General features: G+C 40.6%; 1 protein-coding gene across 1 annotated transcript in view; it reads right to left on the bottom strand.

Annotated features, from left to right (window-relative positions):
* Positions 1 to 1,842: 1,842 nt before the first annotated feature.
* Positions 1,843 to 23,085, bottom strand: part of LOC146971051 (sodium channel protein type 2 subunit alpha-like) — a 52,790-nt gene continuing 31,547 nt past the window's right edge. The window contains exons 17-27 of the mRNA XM_085805026.1: positions 19,025 to 19,435; positions 13,858 to 13,975; positions 12,271 to 12,425; positions 11,429 to 11,602; positions 9,474 to 9,596; positions 5,768 to 6,040; positions 5,620 to 5,673; positions 5,066 to 5,207; positions 4,788 to 4,888; positions 4,413 to 4,683; positions 1,843 to 3,319 (exon numbers count right to left, since the gene is read on the bottom strand). Coding sequence (XP_085661152.1) covers positions 2,082 to 3,319; positions 4,413 to 4,683; positions 4,788 to 4,888; positions 5,066 to 5,207; positions 5,620 to 5,673; positions 5,768 to 6,040; positions 9,474 to 9,596; positions 11,429 to 11,602; positions 12,271 to 12,425; positions 13,858 to 13,975; positions 19,025 to 19,435 — 3,060 coding nt within the window. The 3' untranslated portion in view covers positions 1,843 to 2,081. The remainder of the gene's footprint in view (positions 3,320 to 4,412; positions 4,684 to 4,787; positions 4,889 to 5,065; positions 5,208 to 5,619; positions 5,674 to 5,767; positions 6,041 to 9,473; positions 9,597 to 11,428; positions 11,603 to 12,270; positions 12,426 to 13,857; positions 13,976 to 19,024; positions 19,436 to 23,085) is intronic.

The raw sequence follows: 23,085 nt of genomic DNA, 5'->3' as shown, positions 1-23,085 counted from the left end.
TCATGTGAAAATGGAGACACTGAACAGTTGTGAGTTTTCCCTTAAAGACCATGTAGTATGTTCTGAACAATATCTATGAATATAAAACATACAAATAAAAAATAGCAGTACATTAAAGATTATCTATATAAGTCTATTTATCAGAATTTTCCAATCATGAACCTATGACTTGAACCGTGCTAAGAGTTGGAAAACCCAAAAATATGGAAACAAGCTTTATTACCGTTTAATAAAACAGTCTGTGAAATGATCAACCTAAATGCAATACAGACAATCAGCTTCTCAAAGTACGTCTTTTATATAAAAATGAACACAGTAAATTTATATTATTTGATCATATTGTGTTATGGCCATCATGAGAGTCACTGAAGTGATCTTTCAATATAAATACATTACAAAAAAACAGATAAAAATGATCTTTACATACATACATTACACAGCCTCAAAGCTCTTTACACAGTTAATTACAAAATGAGCTTCCGGTGCATTCATTCATTTCCAATCCACATCCATCAGATCAAATTAAATGGTCTACAGAGATTCAGAGAAGTGTGCGGATAACAATCAAAATCAGGCACATATTTCAGGAATTATTAGTACACACAACCCGTCTTTGTGATCAACACACAAGTTGAAACACAGCAAAAAACTTGTGCGGTGTTTGACTAAAAAATAATAATAATAACAATAAATTTGATTTTGATTAAAACATTGTATTTCTGCATATGAAGATAGATAAATGTAAATTGATATTAAGATATCTGAACTGGAAATTGTGCTTTTTCATGTGGGTGTGATAAATTAATTTACTTCTATTTTACAGCCACGTATCTACCATTACATACAGTGTATATCACTTGAATTCAATCAAAGTGCATATTTTATGGGATCATTTGAATAATATCATAAATGAAAAGAAAGCACACAAGAAATGTGTTAAATTGATTATACTCTATATGTATTGATATCAATTTGATTAAATCATATTAGTAACTCCTGAATAAGAACTTTATAGCAGCTACAATTTCTTATTTCTCAGGTCAGCAGCTACAGTATAGACGCTTACTGGGAATTATTTGGTAGATATTGCATTCTGCTCAATATTCTCCATCTGGTTTTAGCCCTGTCTCTGTGTTGGTGCATGAGCTGCGAGGCTGCAGTATGTTGGTGAAGCAGGCAGCCACACAGCTGAAACCTCTGAGCCCTTGTAGCGTGGGATCTTTATCATTATCAAAACATCTGGACATGTGAACATGAGAATTTTTAGTATTTATATAAAATGTGGAAAAACCTACAGAAAATATTTTCACAAAAATAAATGTATATAGATATACAGTATATCTTCTTTATATATATATATCGTTTTTTTTTTTTTTTTAGCTTTTACAAATATGTATCTCTGTCACATGGCTTAGTAATTCCCACTGCTTCATCTGTCCAAATGCAGAAATGTATTAGAAATGTAACTAATGTTGAGCTGCATTTGCTTAACCCTTTCTAGATGCTTTTGTTTTTACATAATAAGAGTCTCTTTTAATTACTTTCTGTTTGACTTTTCTTTTTTTTTTTATTCGGTCTCTGAGGTTTTATTTGTCTCTTTAGTGCCATGCAGGTAAAATGCAGATTTCATTGTTAAACCAATTGTATGATAAAAAATAATTTAACAATCACAAAAGTTTTCTATGGCAGAGCTTATGTTGGTTATCATGTGGTGCTATGACTGAACATTGGTAAAACATACAAGCCCATGTGTTATTCATGTTTTCTATAGGTGGACATTAACAATAGTGGGCATCAGTTTGTGTTTTTTTCTTTCTGTTCCTGACAAATGCTGAAGACAGGTGAGGACAAGTTACTTCAGAGCTCTCCTCCGCTGACGGAGGTTGTGACTGTGTAACAAAACTGGTTCTTCAGTCTCAACAGAGGCTGTGAGCTACTTAAAAATATTGCATATTTCCTCTGGATGTGGTAACATATATAAAAAAAGTTCTTCTCTTTGACCATGAGTTATTTTGAGCTATATTCTCTGCTGTAAACAAAACAGACAAAAACCACACAATCACTCTCCACGCAACTGCATCTTAAAGAAAAGTCTCCTCATAGTGTTCACCACCAGACTCCCCGACTTCAGAGTCTCTGGATATTGATGGGACAACCTCGGAGGGGTCACTGACTGCCCTGGTCACGCTGTCATAAGACGGTGGTGAGGACATCAACGTGTCCTCTGTGGTCTGTACCACAATCTCCACCCCCACAGGCCCGTAGTGCTGTATCATGGAGGCTATCAGCCCTTCTCTCTCCGGAGCGTTCTCCACATCCACCACCGTCTCGTAGTTTATTTGTCTGTAGAGGTAGGACGCCTGTTTCATCTGCCGGCGCACCAGATGCCTCCTGTAACACCTCTGGATGATGATCGCAGACACCTCCTCCAGCTTGCGGCGCAGCGTGGAGGTGATGGGCTCGTGGGAAACCTTGGAGGGGTTTGTCATCATGAACTTCTCCTCCATTTGCTGCTTGAGGGCATCCATGTCACCGGATTCTCCGAGGACACGCTTCGTGAAGGCAAACAGTATGTCCAGGCAGTGGATCCTGTCCCCACTGACCATGGGAAGGTCCATGGCGATCAGATTGAGTCTGTTGGGCTTGGCGATGCGTAGCGGCTCAGACAAAGTGTCGGCAAAGTTCGACAGCATGGAAAACTCAATGAACTGCGTGGCCTCGGAGTCAAACTTCTCCCAAACCTCGTAAAACATCTCAAAGTCGTCTTCGCTCAGTGGCTCTGTGCTTTCCTCTGTGGCAACACTGAAGTTCTCTAGAATGATAGCTATATACATATTTACCACAATGAGGAAGGAAATAATAATGTAACTGACAAAGAAAGCTATGCCCACCGACGGGCTGCCACAGTTCCCCCGGGTGATGGTGCCGGTGTTGACAAAACTAGAGTCACACTCAGCAGGGGAGTTGGACATTATGGGACTCAGGAGGTTGTCCCAGCCTGCAGAGGTGCTGATCTGAAAAAGGCAGATCATACTATTTCCAAAGGTCTCAAAGTTAAACATGTCATCAATCCCATCTTGTTTCTTCACATAGGCAAAGTTCGCCATTCCAAAGATAGCATAGATGAACATGACGAGGAAAAGCAGGAGACCAATGTTGAACAGTGCTGGCATGGACATCATTAAGGCAAACAGTAAAGTTCTTATTCCTTTGGCTGCACGTATGAGTCGAAGTACACGTCCTATCCTCGCCAGTCTGATGACTCGAAACAGGGTCGGAGACACAAAGTACTTCTCAATGATGTCTGCGAGAACGATCCCTGAAAAGAGAAAGAAACAAGACAAGAATGAGTTTGTGTCATTTCACTATTAAACAATTGAAATACACTTAAAGCTGCACTACAAAAAAAATTATATTCACAATAGATCAAATGACTATGAGTAGTGTGAAGAGGTCATTCATTGCATTAAATCCACAAACATGTTCCCTCCTCTCAACCTTGTTTTCAGCCCAGTTTGGAACATATTTCAGTGAAGCCGGTGCATATTCTCACTTGCCCAGGTCATAGTATTTCAAAGGAGGTTAAATCGAAAGCAATTGGACTTAGTTATTTGTCTAGGAAGACGTTTCTGGTCCTAGGACCAGTCCCAGCCTGGTCAGTTACGTACATGAACTGATGAAGCCTCTTGGATGAGAGGTGAAACGTCTTCCTAGACAAATAACTAAGTCCAGTTGCTTTCGATTTAACCTCCTTTGAAATATTTCAGTGAAAAAGCTCTAATAACACCAGTATATGCTCCCTGTCCAGCACTAAACTGTAGTTATCACTTTGATTATAGCTGAGGAATATAATTAAGCATTAAAAACCCGCATATTCCCCTTGGGGGTCGATGGAGACCCCAAAACAGAGCTTAAAGGAGAGTGTTCCTGCCTACATTCATCAATTGGACACAAACACAACAAAAGATTAATGTTAATGTGGGCGGCAATGCCTACAAGGCATGTAAATACTTCACCATAATGACTTCATACGATGATATGGCAATAGTCATGTTTTCATTACCCTGCCTGATGAGCAACTTGAAATTGAGAAATGTAAATGAAATGAATGGAAGACAAAAAGAAACACTTTTTCCATTCAAAACAGAATCAGCTGATGCAGCTGAAAGTTTCATACACATTGTAATTTTCATAACACATTTATCTTTATCTTTGTGACATGATATTTGAATAATAGAAAATGTTCAGGAGTTTTTGAAATGTGGAAGTTCATGAGAAGTTAGCACAAATAAAACAAAATGTTAAAATGGCATCCTGCTCACCATCAATAAATTAACTAATAATACTGAAAACTACTTAGAGCGTATACTTGTGAGTTTCTGTTGTTGTTTTTACAGTGTGTCTCGACCTACCCACAATCGAGAGAACTATCACAACAAAATCAAAGATGTTCCATGCAACTGTGAAGAAATAACAACGGAGGGCGAAGAGCTTGATCAGGCATTCGGTGGTGAAGATCACGATGAAGACCATGTTGATCTTGTTGAGGACGGACTCCATGCGATCCGACTGCTCATCAGTTTCCACCATCATGGTCACCATGTTGACGATGATTAGCATCATGATCATGATGTCAAAGGCTTGCTTGGACACGAGATCGAAGAAGAAGGCTTGGAGCATGTTCTAGGATTGAACAATGGATGCGGTTAGTGAGACAGTGAGATTTTAGTCATCAACAGGCAACACACAGTTCAATATAAATAATTTAAAAAAAAAAGGATTTTTACCGAAGGTCTCGGAATGGGTTTTTGTGGCTTTTTAGATCCTAATTTCTTCATTGCATTATAGTACTTCTTCTGTTCTTCTGTCATGAAGATATCCTGTCCACCTAAGTATAGGCCAAAACACTTCACATTATTTTTACAGTAAGAAAACAGAATAATTTCATAACAAGTTGGTCCAACCAGATCAGGGTCTTAATATTTGCAGTACAAGTTACAAAATGTCAAGATTTTTTTTTTTAAAAGACCAAGTGATCCAGGTCTGACATGCGCACTGTTAATACTCATCTTTCTTTTCTGCTGATTGAAATTGTCAATAATGACACCGATGAAGAGATTGAGGGTGAAGAAGGAGCCGAATATGATGAAGACAACAAAGTATAGGTACATGTAGAGGTTGATTTCTCTGATGGGCTGCTCCTCCACCTGAAAACAAACAGTTTTGTGAGTCCTCACAGTAACATGTTGATGGTGTAGTGCAGTGTTTTTCAACCTTGGGGTCGGGACCCCACATGGGGTCGCCTGGAATTCAAATGGGGTCACCTGAAATGTCTAATAATTGATAAAAAAAATGACTGATAAAAATATAAAAAATATTATGATTAAAAACACCACACACAATCTTAACCAGCTGCATTTTATACTTTCACTGTCTCGAATATAAATCAAGTTCAAATAAAATGCAGCATATAAAAATATCTGAGCTGGCGCATCTTGATTGACGGCCATGATCATGTGATTGCAGGGTCGCCAGAAATGTGTGATGTCAAAATGGGGTCATGAGTCAATAAAGGTTGGGAACCACTGGTGTAGTGTAAGCCATGTAAGAGACACTTACACCTCTGGAATCAACAGCTGCATGCATAATCTCCATCCATCCTTTAAATGTAGCCTGCAATACAATATGACATTACACAACATTACTGTCTGCACATCGACCACTGGCTTTATTATTTATAAAAAACAATATCACAAACTCAACCCACCACTTGCAGAAGAGAAAGGTAGCCGAGTCCTACGTTGTCGAAGTTGACCTTGACTTTTGTCCAGTAGAACTGGGTGTCGTTCATGGCGAGGCAGTCAGACTTGTTGTTTACCACAGTGACACTGTGAATGAAGCCCGTTCTGTTCACACACTTTCCGAACTTGCCGGCGAACAGGTTGACTCCCATGATGCTGAAGATGAGCCAGAAGATGAGGCACACGAGCAGCACGTTCATGATGGAGGGGATTGCTCCTATAAGAGCGTTCACAACCACCTGATGGACAACAAACAAGAAAAACATCAGTCTCACTTTTTCATTTTGTTCATTATGGGACAGTTCACTGAGTGATAGTTACACAAATTCTACTGTTATATCATAAGACAACTTATTTACTCTGGTTTCAACATAGGATAGGATAGAAAACTTTATTGATCCCCAAGGGGAAACTGCTTTGCCACCCAATAAAAAACACATACATCCACTTAACAAACAATACAAACAGTTCCATACCATTGCACAAAAACAGCTGTATCAACATGATTGGATACTTCATACGACAGAGTACTCAAAACAAGTGAATTAAATTGATACAGGCAAAGATAAATAAATAAATATACACCTCCAGAAGGTAAAAAAACAACAACAAACAACCGCTAGTTAGTGATTGTTGTTAAAAAATCTGACTGCTGCAGGAACACAGGAGCGTCTGAGTGGTTCAGTAGAACAGAGGCATCACTAACCGCTCACTGAAGGAGCTTTTGAGCTCCTTAAATGTATTGTGAAGTGGGTGGTTTTTGTAGAGAAGGTCCTTGTTCTCTTCTCCACTATTACCTCAAGCTTGTCTGGGTTAAAACCAATCACTGAGCCAGCCCTCTTGATCATCTTATTAATCCTGTTCTTGTTGTCAATAGATAAACTGCCTCCCCAGCACAGAACAGCATAAAATAAGACACTAGCCAGCAGAGGTTGCGCTAGACTTTTTCGTCGCCGGTCATTTTGACTGACGGGGTCATAAAAATTCCGTCATAATCTATTTTTACCGGTCACTTTATTTATTTTTTTAAATGATAATAATGCCATATTCAATAGCATTCAATTTTAATTCATGTTTAATTCATATCAAGTCCAAACAAATTGAACAGAGAATGCTCCGGAGCAGAGTCTGCGTCAGAGCACATCTAACCGTGGGTCAGTCAGTGAATGCGGGGGTCACTTTCTGCCACTCAACATCTAAATACAACGTAAATACCTGATGATGACATCAGTTTTCTGTCAACAATCAACATGCTAACCCATGTGTTATACCAAAACATCCAAAGGAGCACGTTTTCACATAGGCACCGCATAGTGCACCGGCGTTAGCTCTCTCTCTCTCTCTCTCTCTCTCTGCCTCTCATTTCTCTTTTACGCACGCACGCACGCAGCCACTGCGCATCACTGAAACAACTGAAGCTATAGACCACACAGCCAGATGCAGCACAAATTCAGACAAGACAAAACCCACTCAGCTTTACGTGTTATAAACAATGCCACGGCGGGCAGAATACATTAAAATAAGGCTTAACGTTACCTTTGGAAGAGTTGTGCGCGGCAGTGTGTGAAACGGTGTCCTGCCCCCCCACCGCTCTACCTGTACCGAGACACACCGCTGTGTAGCTACAGCTACGTAACTTAACAGCTGACTACTGTCGGCCCCTCGGACACTGCAGCTGAATCTCGCCCGTTAAATCATTATCGACCGTCATATTTGCACTGACACGACTCCCATCAACATTTAATCCACTTGAAGGAGTTTGAATACTGCGGGGAAGATTTCTGTCTTCTTCTCTGTTGTTAGTGTTTCTGTGTGTCAGCGTTACAGCGCCACACACGCTCCACACAGGCCTGGTGTATGTACTACAGCGTTCTACTGAGCGCACCAGCCAGCTGTGAGTTTTTTTTTTGTTTTTTTTTTAAATCTAATTCTCACCGTAGTGACTTTGTGACATATAATGTTTTATATCGTTATCCACCGCTCCATTTATTGATTATCCGCCGGCTTCATTGAACAAATGCACATGGCCAGACAGACATGACTGTGAATTGCAATCTGTCAAAATGACGGATGGCCTCAAAATTTTTCCGTCACCGTTTTAAAAAAACGGTCAATGACGGAAAATATCCGGTTAACGCGACCCCTGCTAGCCAGGATGCCCTGGTAGAAGATGCCTAACAGCCTTGGGCTGATGTCAAAGGATCTAAGTTTCCTCAGAAAGAAAAGCCTAGACTGAGCCTTCCTCAATAAGACCCCAGTGTTTTCCTTCCAGTTGAGCTTACTGTCCAAATGGACACCAAGATATTTGTAGGACTCCACAAGTTCTATTTTTTGATTATTAATTGTCACTGGGACAGCCTCCTCTTTCTTCTTCCTAAAATTGATGATAAGCTTTTTTGTCTTACCAACATTCAGCTGTAAAAAATGTGTATCACACCATTTGGCAAATGAGTGTGCCTCTTTTTTGTAGGCCAGGTCATTGCCATGCTTAAGCAGACCCACAACAGGATGGCTGACTATGTCTGTAATCAGCTGTATAAAGTGAAAATTAAAAAGGAGATAAAACTGTCCCTTGTGGAGCTCCTGTATTGGTTAAAATGATGTCTGAAGCTTTGTCAAGCCTGACATACTGGGGATGAGCTAGAAGATAGACTAAAAGCCAGGCAATGGTTTTGTTACATGCAATTTAAAATTACTTAATTTATCGTCTAAAATGTATGGCTGTATTAAAAGCACTTGAAAAATCAAAAAACAGGATCCTGACAGAACTGGCTGTGGTATCGAGGTGACTGTGAATGTTATGCAGCATAAAACATAACTTTGTCTTAACTGAGCCTTCAAGTTGTCCTTTTGTAAATTTCCTACAGAAATGAAATCACCTACATTTAAAGGGTGATTCCAAGTAGACAAGTAGAAACGTACCCATCCCATGTCCAGTGGTGTCATATTCTTAAGTTTCATAGTTAAGACCGGACAGGGCCAAGTGTACAGCCATGCTAGTTGTTCTGTGAGGCTGTATTTTGCAGCTAAACGTTGAATTTAGCATGTTAGCATGCTCACAATGACAAAGCTAACATGTGGATGTTCAGGTGAACTACAGTCATTGTGTCACCACGTTCTCATTCACTTCTTCCTACTCACTATCCAGGTGGTTAGTGACCTCATTGATAAAATCAATAAATACTTTCAGACACTACTTGGGTCATTTCCTCTGTGCAGTTTTCCTGCCAGTGGATGATTGAATATTGCTTAGTTAGTAACATTGGCTGTGCACTACTTTTCACGATGCGTTACTATGAGCTCATTACAAGGGTTACAATAATTTGCACTATAGCTACAGACAACATTACAAATGGCGGACTCAGTATATTGGATGATATAGGGGGTCACAATCTTAGTTTTACGTCTTAGCATGCTAGCATTTGCTAATTAGTGCTAAATCCGAAATGTATCAAAGGAGCTGTTAACCAAGTTTTTGGACAAAAATACACTTTGATCTGATGATGGCGCTAGATGAAAAGTGAGCACCAAATAACAATTCATCCTGACGGGGAGCAGAAAGCAATGTCTGAATGAAAATTCATCCAGTAGTTCAGACATTTCCCACAAAAAGACAAAGGCCAATCCAAGTCAGGAAAGAAAAGTTACAGAAGTAAAAATGTAATTTCTCACCCGCATGCCCTCAAATCTGGACAGAGCTCTGAGAGGTCTCAAAGCCCGGAGGGTCCTCAGGGACTTGATGGCAGCAAAGTCTGAATATCCCAGTGAGTTTGCCACCAGACTTATCAAGGACACCTGGATGGAGAACAGAGAGGCAGTTGACTGTGGGAATCATAAAACACGTTAAAAGTCTATGTTACTTAATGTTCATGTTTACACCTTTGGAAGGAAAGTAGGAATATGAAAGAACTGACTCTGAAAGTACTGAATAAAGCATTATGACATACATTAGTCATGGAAGTGCTTATACATTTTCTGATAAAGTACATAACATTTAAAGAAAATACTTGACTGGTATAATATCTAATGAGCCATATTTTATTGTTTTAGTGTATTTTGGGACATTCCACAGTTAGGAACACAATTATTTCATTTTTGAGGTTTAGGTTTGTTTTTGTTGTTGTATCACCTTTTAGCAAATTTAGATTTCCACTCTATTCTACATCCAAAACAGACAAAACAAAATGGTATTCCGCTGTCGAATGACCCTTGGATGAATGAAAATGGCGTGATATAAATGAAAGAAACAAGAAATCCATGTCATGATTGATGATGACAAAACACAGACAAGTATGCATATATGGATGAATAGTGTCCATATTTGCATACTCAGCTATATATGCATATAAAATATGTATATATATCAAATAGAGTGAGTTTTATAAAGAATTTATATCCGTCTTTGCCAAATTTGTTTCCCAATTTGCATCAAATTGATCCAAGTTCATTAAAAACAATTTGGGCTAATAAGGTCCCAATGGTCTTCTTTATAAAAGTCTATTTACAGATGTGTTTGTCCAATATATCTAAAGAAGATACTCAAAATTAATTATAAGGACTAGAGAAGTCTGTGGCTCCAGAAAAGTAAAGAAAGACAAATACAAAAACACAGTAAAAGAAAGTAAAGTAATACTTTTTTTTATAAAGAGAAAAGAAAGGTGCTAGAGTTGCAATGATCAACAAGATTGGTAATTTCTTTAAAAACAGGCATAACAAATAACACTCAGCACATGAATTAGACACAACAGTTAAAACATGAGTTCAACCACTGCATTTCTAAATTGCAAATGAAACTGTTTGTTTTATGTTTTATTGGTTAAATATCAACTACACCAGATCTTCTGTAGATAAACCTCAGAGTACATGGCACTGCATTTGTTTTTGATATAAAAGCCAAGGTCCTGAAGTAAATGATTCAAATAATAAACAAAAAAAGTGTAAACTCTCTTTTATGGAATTTCATCATAAAATGTATTTGTTTGGAAACAAGACGGTGGCTTTTGATATCGCAACAGAAAGCACTTACGAGTGAAGAAACACAGACGCATTTGTGATGCAGATGCAGAAGTTTTTCCAAATCCCATTCCAGCCCATACTCACCTGGGACCTGCTAACTACAACTTACCCTAACAATAGAGCGGTCTGTGGATATCTGTGTAACAGCAGGTGAAATCAGAGGAGAAGTCAGGCCTCGGGCTGCATGCCTCGGGCACTTTGGATGACTACACACTACGGCGCCACATCCATTTTACCCAAACACAGTGACATGCTCGCAAAGTGTGACGTCACTGGAGCTCTCTTTTAATTTGTCTGGACAAATCTTGGCATTACAATAAATGTTAACTGCTGTTTTGTGTGTTATTAGCAGTCTGCATGTAGAGTTTATTTCAAATAGGAGGAAGAGATGGTCGTTTTTGTACAAAAATTCATCAAGAACGTGTCCAGGTGTTGCAAAGTATAAATGAACTGTCAAGTGCTTTCCTGTAAGTTATATGACACTTACCCAGCTGTAAGTCCCACAAACATGAAAGCCTACATTCAGCTACAATGGGAGGCATTACAGTTCAACCTGATGTGATTAAGTGACACAATAAAAACACAAGAGATACAGAAAAAAGTCCACTTACATCCACGATAAGGAAGTCGAGCCAGCACCAGTAGTTGGTGAAATACTTTTTGAAGCCGTATGCGATCCACTTAAGGAACATCTCAAGCACAAAGATGTAGGAGAAGACTTTGTCGGCGTACTCCAACACCACCTTTACCACTTTTCTCTTCTCAATGTAGATATCCTCGAATGCCTGCAGTGATACAGGAACAGCCATGTGAGAAACACGACTTCATCACAAAATCATCAGTCTGGGAAGTTCAATGTTTTTTGCTGTTGAAGAATCTGAAGATATAATGAGGATTCAGGTACCAGTTACCTTTGCATTACAACATATCACAATGAGAAACGTTACTGTGCTGTACTGTACTGTGGAGGTAATATCATGATCAGGCATTTAACTGAACTGGGATCAGACATTGGAGTAAAGAAAATATTCTTACATCAGCCCCAAATTTTCTGAAGTAAATTTGAGGTGAACTGTTCATGTGTGAATGTTATTATGTTGTTATTATCATTATGTAATGTACGTTATGTCAGCCTCAGCATGTTGTCCACCCTCCCACAGCTGTGTAAGCGTGTTAAGTTACTTCTGATACAAAGAGTGAAATTAGATGCAATTGCTCAGAGAAACAGCTCTAATGTGATGTTGTGTGATTACACTGTAAACACATAACATCAGTTACTCTTCCTGGTAAAGCAGCAGCTGCTCAGTGAGTCTTTGCTGCCTACACAACTCTGGGACTTGGAGTCCAAACCCCCACCTCCTGCTTACACCTGAAATCTTTAGGGCTGTGAGTTTAAATGTATTCAAAAATATTATGATTATTTTATTTTTCCAGTGGCACCTCGTAGCCTTACCAGAGCTCCACTGCTGAGCAGGATCATGAAGATGATGAAGGTTTCAAACCAGCTATGTTCCACGATCTGGTAGCAGGTCTTCCTGAGCCTCCACCAGGCCTGACCCAGACCACGGGTGGTGTTGATGTCACAGCACTGACAGTACCTCATGCACACTGAGCGGTCATGTGAAAGCAAACCAGCACACCTTTATTATTATTATATCACATGAAAGAGCAACCTATGACTACTTGTAAAGTAAAATAAAGTAGGTTAAAGGGATACGCCAACATTTTTTTTCGTGTCTTGTCTCACTCCCGAGTCCATGACAAGCAGATAGACACCATCCTTTCGACTGTGCGTGCAGTAGCCTAACAAGGGAGAGCCCGTATTGCCCGTAATTAGCTTAGCTCAAACACTGGAAGTGTATAGGTAGTGTTCAAGGGGGCAGTTGTCGGTCTGAGAAGTGAAGCTCACTTCCGCGTTCAAAAAACTGCAATCCCCTCGGCTGTCGCTGGGGGCTGGCTCCAGAAGGGAGCAACTCCAATTGAGCCCCATGTTAAAATAGCCGACTTTACAGCTTAAAAAAACATATTTACAGCCTGGTACATTTTATTTTTTTGGTCTCAACCGATTTCTACCCCCGCACACACTCTGAGGGGGGTGAATATTTTTTAAACTCTACCGTTTTACTATTATTAGGTGTAAAGTTCTGGCCAATCAGGGCGCGGAAACGTTGAGTGACAGGTCCAGAGACCGCTGCTTCGAGGCCAGTGGGCGGGCTCTCGGCCGCACCGCTCCAAATATGGCAAGTAGAATCCAACATGGCGCGGTTCAAACCCCCGTAGTAGCGGCACAAAACAGACTCCCCCAAACCAATGGGTGATGTCACGGGTGCTACGTCCATTCTTTTTACAGTCTATGGTAGTGTTAGCCTGCCTCCACCTAAAGTCATCAGAGACAGCAACTCTAACGGGCCGATCTTCGTCTCAGAGCTGACAAAACTCTCCGGTAAGGCATCTTCAGCGGTCAAATGCCGGTAACAGGACGACATTGGTCAAAACGGAGGGTTCAAGCAAAGACGGTTTATTTTGGTTCAAGCTAGCTATATCGAGGGTAGGTTAGCTTCTTATTTCAAAGTAAAAGCACAAATTCTATCGTCATTGTTTTCTGAATGTAAAGGGCAACGGGTGTTTTATTTTGTGAAAGTAACCGGAAGTGCGGCTAGCTTGAGTAGCACCGACTTCGTCCGAACAAAATTGTAAACAGCTGGTATTTAGACAAATTAACGACACACTGCTGATTTAAACGGCTATGTTCTTGCCTAAAAATGTTTGAAATGTCGATCAAGTGATATAATTACAGAGTTTAGAGCTAAAATGAAATCAGCTTCTGACTGCTGATTTCGGCTCGGGTAGGAGGCAGGCTAACACTACCTATGCACTTCCAGCGTTTGAGCTAAGCTAATTACAGGCGATACGGCTCTATCTCCCTTATTACTGCACGCACAGTCGAAAGGATGGTGTCTATCTGCTGGTCATGGACTCGGGAGTGAGGCAAGACACGAAAACAAATGTTGGCGTATCCCTTTAATAACTTTATACTCACAGTCAGGAAAGCATTCGTCTGGCTCCATGCTCTCATCGGCCATCTCTGAAAAGTCGTCAACCTCATCTCCGGGCCTCCTCAGGTCCACTGTGCTGCCCTCTGATAGGCTGACCTCCTCCTGAGAAACAACAAGCCTCACTGTCATCAGCCACTTTGATTTCATTATCTATTTTTATTGGGCCTCTCTCCTGCACGTGGGACCAGTGATTGGACGCATACCTCCACAAAGTACCACACAACTGCTAAACACCTGCCGTGACATCACTGTCTGGGACGTGGCCGTAAGCCCACTGTGTGTTTCAAGCTTCAACTGGAACAGAGCAGTGCAGCAGCATCTCTGTCCCCTGCATTCACCGAGGACTCATCCCATCAAAGCCAGCTCACCTAGACGCACTGCCTTGCTTTTCAATCTCTGAGCCTTAATACAATTTTGATGAGATTTTCGTGTGTTGTAACAGCAACATATTTAACATGATTTATGGGACAGAGGTGCAGTTTCAATCCTATAAAATGGTAAATCTAATCCAGCATTAAAGAGCATCCACAGGACCTGGAGACAGGAGATTACCAGCGTAACCATCTCAGTGTTTGAAGAGAGAGAATGTGCACTGACACAATTTGACGTATTTTGATGAGTTAAGATTACATACAATGGCGGGATTAGTGATAATTTCCACACACACTGAGCTATTTGCTCTTAGTCCCGTGACGTAGGCAACACTCTCTCAATGGTTACAATCTTGCCATTTTTCTAGTGTTTAAAGCTCTAGACATGTAAAACATAGCCTTCGTTACTGCTGAGCAGCTGCTGATGTCCTGTTAAGCTGATGGAGAGCTGGAGGAGAGGTTGTTTTTTTTTTTTTTTCATTTCCATTTTCCCTGATGCCTAATTCTGGTGTGGTGTGTGGAGTGGAGCATCGCAGGGAAAAGAGGAGGAGAGAGCGCCAGACTGCAGCCCGCTCAGCTCAGCCTGGCCCTGCCTGGCTCTGCTCAGCTGTGTCAGTTTAATCTGCTCTGCAGGGCCTGGCTCCACATCTGGCCTGCTGCTGTCGTCCTGCCAGAGAGGACAGGAGCAACACACCCTCCACCTCAACGGACCCCCGACCCACAGCACTTTCACCCATGGAGGAATGTAGGAGGAACAGAGAGGGAGGGACGAGAGTGAAGAGAGTGAAAAAGAAGGAGACTAACGGGAGCCTGAGAGAGACATTTGCTCAACTGATCCACACGTCAGAGTGGGAGTGTACGGTGGTTATGCAATCTAATGGGTCAAAGGCAACATGAGCATCTTAATACACACTAATAACCGGGTGTGATTATAACAGTGAATCTCAATGAGTCACATTGCTTTTCTCATATTTAAACAGTGGTGCCAGTGGTCCGAATAAAATGTTAAAGGAATGGCATTTTAGTGAAAATGCGTGTTTGCTTTTGCTGAGAATTATATGAGATAATTTAGACCACTCTCATGTGTGTATTGTAAATACGTAGATAACAGATAAATCCACCTAGCTCACTAATTATTACCACACAATATCTCTACATTTATTTAAAAATTTAAGTTTAACTTAGTTGACAGCTACTAATACAGCTGAGCATGGAACCCTCTGTAAAACCAGAACCTGTTATTTCTATTAGTCTGTTTTTGTACAGATTAAAGAAACATGATATAACGTGTTAATTAGCGAGCTTCAAAGCCGCTGGGAGGAGGATTATGTTTCCTGTTGACAGAGCCAGCATAGCGTGGTTGTTGTTGTTACTCTTTGTGAAATACTGCTTGTACTAGCTGTGCTATTAGACATGAAACAGTGTTTTTTCAGCATGGTGATCCAGCCTCTTATGGTGCGTTCCAGGTAGGCTTTTCAACCCGTAAGTCACGACTTCAAGTCACCAGTTACGAGTTTGTAGCGTTCCAGGCAAGTTACGAGTTACGAACTGGGAACTGGGAGTAGATCGATCTAGTACGAGTTCACAGGTGGGAAGTTACGAGTTTGACTGTACGTTCTAACGGGTAACCATAGGAACAGGACGGAAAAATACGAGTTACGGGTTGCCTGGAACGCACCATTAGAGCTCTTACACACCCATGCTCCCACCACACAGGTGTTTTCAATTAACCTGTTTGCTTAATTGTGCTCTCCACAGCACCTGGCACCTTTGAGATAGTAGTACAGTGATTGAAGTAGAGCTCTGCCCACCTTCAACATGAGCAGATATCCTTATATCCTAATATCCTAATATAATCAATTGGAATAAATGCAAACAGCTGTGTGGGGTGTGGGGAGTCCAGGGTCTGACCATGCTTATACAATCTCTCAACATTTTAGTTGTGCCACACTTTCATGCACTGCTTTTGAAGACTGCTTGTGTCATAGCACCACGACTAGACTGCCCCAAATGTATAGGCTTTCTGGCCTTCTTTTCCTAGCAATAATGGATGGGTCCTTTGTGCTCCATCCTATGCCAAGAGTCTTTTGTGTCAGTAATGAAAGTGAACAGACAGCCAGAGGATTACATTTTTAATGTAAGTGTTGGGTTCCAGCTCAATTCAACAGCTAACAGTGAAACTGTTAAAACTCAAGGGCCTTAAACCCCAGAGTCTCTGATTAGAAGCAAAAGGAGCCGTGCTTTGCAACACAACAAGTGCTGCACGGAGAAAATCTTCAATAGACCAGACCGTCTCATTTGAGTTCAGCCTGCAGCAGCTACAAAGGGTCACACATTCATGGAGCACGTCCTCCAAAGGACACAGACCCTGAGGTAGGACACAACTTTGGTCAGAACAAAAGAAGCTCAGGTGTTATTAACATGAACAGTGGGTCTATTTATTCTGTGCAATGCAACCTTGAATCAGTATGAATACCAGTGACCATGAAACTGAAGCAGGAAATGTTAGGAAACCATCATTAGTTTTATTACTAAACATGCTCTGTCTTCTCTGACCTTGGCCTTTAAAGGGAGCTTCAAGTCGAGTCAGGTCCAAGATTATGAGCCTTTGATATGCACACTGTCATACTGAGACAAGGCTTCACAGCTAAGGAACTCTTGCTTGTGTCTAATGATATTTTATCAGTACAAGGTACAAGACTGAAACCATAACTATAACAAATGCATACATTTTCCCTGTATCATATTCTCCAAGCCATTGACTTTAAAGGGACAACGAGGAGTTTTGGAAAAGCGAAGCGTTTTCACACTACATTTATGAGCCTCCGCGCGCCGCGCACCGTGAATTTCTTTGACCGGCGCAAGACAGACTCATGTTTTCATTCATCAAGAATTAAAGTCAGAGGTTCAAAGACGATCACATACCGTTGTAGTTCCGACCATAAATGGCGATTCGGCGGCGTTATTATCATGACTCGCCGCGAAACCGAAAGTAAGGAAACACTGGTCGGCTCGCCCAGCATTTCCGCCACCACTAATAATAACAAAATAACGATAGAGACAAAACGATATATTTATTGAAAATGGGCCCATTAACAAGTGTGGGTAGCGTAGATTCATCCACATTAACGTGAGACTTTTTTATAACCAAATAGAAACTCCTCGTTGTCCCTTTAAACAAAATATGCTCTTCACTATGTGTCCAGTTCATATGAATGTTACATCATCCTTTTTATGACCATCCTCTTGTCACACAACTCAGCTTTCTGAGAAACTTTGCCAGATGTTCACTGCATGATTTTATATTAACTATTAATAACTCGAACTGGGATAAAACATCTGGATCCACAAGTTATATTTGTCGCCACCCACCAGGACGCTCGTCTCCATCAGAGTTCACCTTGTCTGCTTGACAGATTAAGAGCTTACGTGTCCGGAAAGCCTCCACATCCGTGTCCACTTCACAGCCCACACCCACCCACCTGACTACACCCCACATGTCCCTCCTCCATTATTTGAACTGTTCACCTATTCATACCTTCAAACTAGAGAGCAGTGCGTCAAAATTGACCAAGACAAATGATCCCTTTTAACAGAAAGGGTGTCCCCCAAGGTTTGATTTTGGGTCCGTTGTTCTTCAGCTTGTTTATTAATAATCTGCCTACAAGCTGCCTGGAGGCTGATTGTCAGCTTTATGCAGATGATAGATTCATATACACATCAGCTAAATTACCTCGCAAGGCAGCCATGATCCTGACTGCTCACTTGACTGATGCCCATCAGTAGCTGCAACATTATCATGTTTTGAATTTAACTCCATTCGAAAACAGAGCTCATCTGAGAACTTCAAAATCAAGCTACACAATGAAGAAATAGAGCTTCAGCTCAAGTTCATAGGAAAATGTAAGATCCACAACTCCAATCCGATAGACATGTAAAGATCTCAAAAACTAAATACCACCCTTCATTGCTTCAGATCATTTAGACACTGCATACACACTCACCACTGTTATCTATCCACCTGTGATCTGTCTATGATTTCTTTCATTTTTTCATATTGTAACACACTACACTGTGGGCTCAAGTGTCACCATCACCAGTCAGACCCCTCACTCACATCCTTATACAATTAGCAATTGTCTTCTGGCATCAACAAAACAAATCTACTTCTGAGTTCCGAGAGCTTTACCCATTTTTGTTTCCTCAAATTAGATTTTAATGTAGCAGTGGTCTCTCTCAATATACAGTATATCAAAAGGCAAGACAAACAATGAATGACAAAATTGCAAAAATATCTTATTGTAGCTTCAGCTTTTCTCATGAAGAACTATGAACTCTTGAACTCTTGAAAACAAATTAAATCCACACACAGACTCCTTTGGTGCTGTGCTGCTGACATTTAATATAAATAAAATATAATAAATAAATAAAATAAAATAAATAAAGTTTATTATTTAAACAGAGCTGTTCTCATTGCTAGGTAATTTTATCTTCTATCACTCTCAATGTTTGACTATTTGTCTACTTGTTGCCATTGTTGCCTCAGACTGAAGTTGTTTTGTATGTATCAAATCACCACATTGACCCATATCTACGACTAGTTGATTTAATTGTGAGACTCCAGAAGCTGACACTAAACACAAAGATGATGTTTAAATCTGTGTATCTATTGCTGTGACAGATTAAAACAAAAGTTACAGCATGTGGTTTTCATCACTAATCAAAGTTAGGATATCAAGAGCAACATGCAGAAATCTGTTTCTAAATATGACATACTCACCGGCTTGTTGTCTTCATCCTCTGATGACTCTGAAATCTCCTCCTCTTCTAGAAACTCCACATCTGATTCTCCGGGTGCGATGGGAACAATGACAGTCAGGTTTGGGTTGGTCATGTAGCTGTCCTCCTCTGGGATGACGTATTTCTCTCCGTAGCGTCCGCAAACTCCTCCATTGCTTTCAACATGATTGGTAACCAGCTTGATGGCCTGACTGGCTTCTTTGTCTTTGTGTTTTTGACGCTTGATATTGCGGTTGTAGAAGTCTCTGATGTGTGTGCTGAGCCAGCTACCACCAGAGTGGATACGGGCTATGGCGATCTGAATGTTATTTAAATCACCATCTTCATCTGGAGCAGAGAGGTTGTCAGAGCTGAAGGAGCTGAGCAACAGGGCCAGGAAGAGATTCAGCACCTGTTAACAAACCAAAGAAAAGGAGATTATTAGATAATCGTTGCCATTTGAAGCCTTTTCACCTGAAACTGTTTACTTTGTGTGCATGTCAACATTTATATTTCGCATCTTGCACAACACAGTAGCCCACATACTTTGTCAACACTGGAAAATCCTGCATTTTAAATACAAGAGGATGTTTTACCCAGATGTGCTCAGACACATATGGCTTTGGGTACTTTCAGCTACACTGAATTCAAAGGTTCCAAGCATCCAACTCCCAAGTAATCTGTGTCCTCGGTTAGAGAGCAGCAGCATCATGCACATCTCTGTACTGTATGTATGTGTGTGTGGTCTGCATGTGCACTGCCTGTGTACATGTGTGATGTGCACAGTTGGTAAGGATCATCTTTAGCCACTGAGCCAGTCAGAGATGGGGAGCATGAGCAGATGATTAGTGATGAATGCCCTCCGACCTTCTCGCCCCTAAGCATCCTGGATAATCCCTTGGATAAACAGCTTTCCCACGATTCATGTGCAGAAGAGGTTTCTGTCCATTAAACTCCATAAGGAAAAGTGTTGTGATCTAGTCTGTGCCTTAACAAGGCAATAGAGTGACCAAAGGTGTCTGTACCTCATTGGTCACTGCTGTTGAAAGGGCAGAGGTGAATCCTTGGAGGGAGTAAAAAGTGTATTTAGAGGATCAGAAGGTGTAAACTGGTGTGAAACCACCTACTTGTGATGCAGTCGTGCTGCAGATAGACTGACCTTTCACTGGGCCCCATTCTTTAAATTACTGTTGTTTCTACTGTCATGCTCTGTGCTCTGCTGTGGCACAACATATCTGTGGCATATTTAACACTCAAAATAATATTTTGGAACAATGGATCTTTACACATAAGTAAATTAAAAAAAATCTTCATTTCTAGCCAGTGAACACAGATTGGACTCGACTTGACTTGAATTTGTGGGCTTAGTGTCGTGTTGTGCTGTAGCTAGCAATTATGCTGTTAAATACTGAATCCTTTTTTTTTTTAACCTCTTTTTACACTGTCATTTATTCTACTCTCAACATTCTTCTAGTATTGCACTTTATTGACAGTTGCCTTTTGTGTTACGAGTTTTATTTATATATATATATATACAGTATATGAGCTATATTTGTACATTCCTATGTTCCATCATGCTACCTCTGCTGTGTGTGATTGATTGTATGTGTATGGTCATGGTGGATTGTAGAAACTTAATTTAGTTTTTTTCTATTTGATTTGTTTTTTACAACATAAAGCCACAAAAGGGAACTCAAATAGAGATACTACGGCTGTGATGCTGTCCTAAAAGCTTGAAGCTGTAGCTTTGGCCTTCACCTTAGTAGTTAAGCTAGGTGTGCATGCTAACATTTGTGTCTTTCTTTCAACAGATAAACGTGCCCATGTTATCTTTAATCCACTCCTGAATGTGTGTGCAAAGTGGATAAATAAGACACTTCTTTTGTTCATTTGGTCCTATTTTTCAACTAACCCAGTGACAAAGAAGATAAAAACAAACTAAGGTAACCATAGAGGTTTTAAAGCATGTCTGACTGATAAAGGACATAGGATTAGGAACAAACTAGCATTTAATGGCAGAGGGAACAGAAGGCATGCTGAGAACAGGTGTTAATATCCAACAGTAACTACACGCTCAAAGCCTCGTCGCTCCATTTTATAAAAGTCTGCCAGGATTTTACGAAAGAAGTGAATGGACAGCAGTGCAGACGATGCTCATATTCCAGTGTGTGATACTATTCTGATATGTTTCTCTTGTTTTGACTGGATAATAGTCTCGAAATCTTCAGAATCAGAACCAGTGATCTAAAATTAAATGAAGGAGAATAAACAAACGGGAAAAAGGAAATCCTAAAAATGGAATAAGAAAAAAAAACATCATAATAAGAAAATTAACATGAAAATCTATGGTGAAACAGTGTTAAACCTACTTTCTAAATGTGATGAGTTAAAATTAGACTGAAAACAAATAAATGCTGCCAATCCTGACTCTTCAGGGACTTTTTCTTTTTTCTGTTCTTGTTAACTTTTGCTCACATGACACAGCTGGACAACAAATCAGCATATGTTTGGACCAACAATATGCATCCTTACAACGGAACTTAGTGACTTAGTTGTGGGCAAACACAGCTGTCAGACAGATTAATCATTTTTTATAAAAACAGCTACATGTAATGCCATGCAGGCTGTGTTTGATCCTGTGTGCGACTCAATACCTGGAACAAAACTGGAACAACAGTGAGGCTGATCCTTTGTACAGTACTTAGGTCACAGTTTCACCCATAAGGCTTAGTTCATTAGCAGTGGATAAAATATTCAGGCCTGTTGGACATGAGGCTGAGTAAAGCTGCTCCGAGCATAGAGTGTGTCTGTTGTGGCTAGAATCTGCATGACAGCATGTGCAGATAATACTTTAAACATATATGACTTGGGAGGGAGAACAGATGGTTTATATGTCGTCCAGACTTGATCTATTTTGAAGTCCGCTAATGCTAATCTGCAAGACAGTTAGCATGATGCTGTGACATAACCACTTCCTCCGTGTGTGTTAAAGAGCACTGAGGAAAAATTCACAATCCGCTGGCTTTTGTTGTCTGGTGTGTGTATTTTACATGTTGCTTAGTGTCTGGTGGTGTTTTGGTGTTACATGTCGTTCAGTGTTGGTGATGTTCCTATTTATGTTGCTCAGTGACAGAGTGTGAAAACGAATTGCCCTATGGGACAATAAAGGCATTCTATCTTCTACACAAATGTGTGAGTTTGCATCATTTATCACAGTGAGGCTTTTCAAGGTCTCATCTTCATAATATAAAATCACCCGTCCTCATTAGCGCAAAAATAATCCCTGATTACTTGTGACATCATCATTTGGATTTGATTACAGTTAGTTGCTCTAGTGGTCAATTGACCATCTCTGTACTTCCTCTTATCATATAGTTACCGTTAAAGAATCAGGCCAGTATTACTCAATACAACATAATATTAGTTCATATTGTTTGTCAGCTTGAAACTGGCAGTGGCTCACAAGTGTTAGTAGCTACGCTAATGCAAAGTCTTGTCCTGAGGTTTCAGTAACCAGTGAAAGAGCAGTGTATATCCAGATGGTTGGCATTAGGTGTTGGCAACACCGGAGAGACTCAGCCACATGTTCAAGTGTCAGACAGACTCAGACTCAGATGAGGAGTCTGACCAAAATGAGAGACTAACTGTGTGTTCACACCAAAAGCGATAAAATCGCCTGTAGTCGCTCCTATCGCGCCGCTTGCCAGCTCTAGCAGGCCCTTGCACCAAGCGACCAAAGGGGTGGGACTTTCAAGCTGTGGTGCAGATGTGTCCATTCAGGCTCTCTCAATTTCTCCCGCTGTGAGAATCCCAGTCCGCAATTGGCTGTCGCCGCGGTTGCGCCGCTGCTCATTTGCATAAAGTTGAGCCTCTCTCAACTTTCGTTGCTCGTCGCCAGCGTACATTTAAAATGAATGGCAGCTGGTCGCTGCGGTCACTTTTGGTGTGAACGCACAGTAACTGGCAAATATCTCAACTGTGCAGTTAGTAGGATCAACTCATTGTTACCTTTGATCTTTTCATAGAATTTGTTGATAATAAGAAAAGTATATCGCCAGACTT

This window comes from Trachurus japonicus, chromosome 17, assembly GCF_045865225.1.
Source record: "Trachurus japonicus isolate A0001 chromosome 17, Traja_1.0".
Classification (NCBI taxonomy): domain Eukaryota; kingdom Metazoa; phylum Chordata; class Actinopteri; order Carangiformes; family Carangidae; genus Trachurus; species Trachurus japonicus.
The sequence above is the reverse complement of the archived record's forward strand: the minus strand, read 5'-3'. Positions and strand labels throughout refer to the sequence as shown.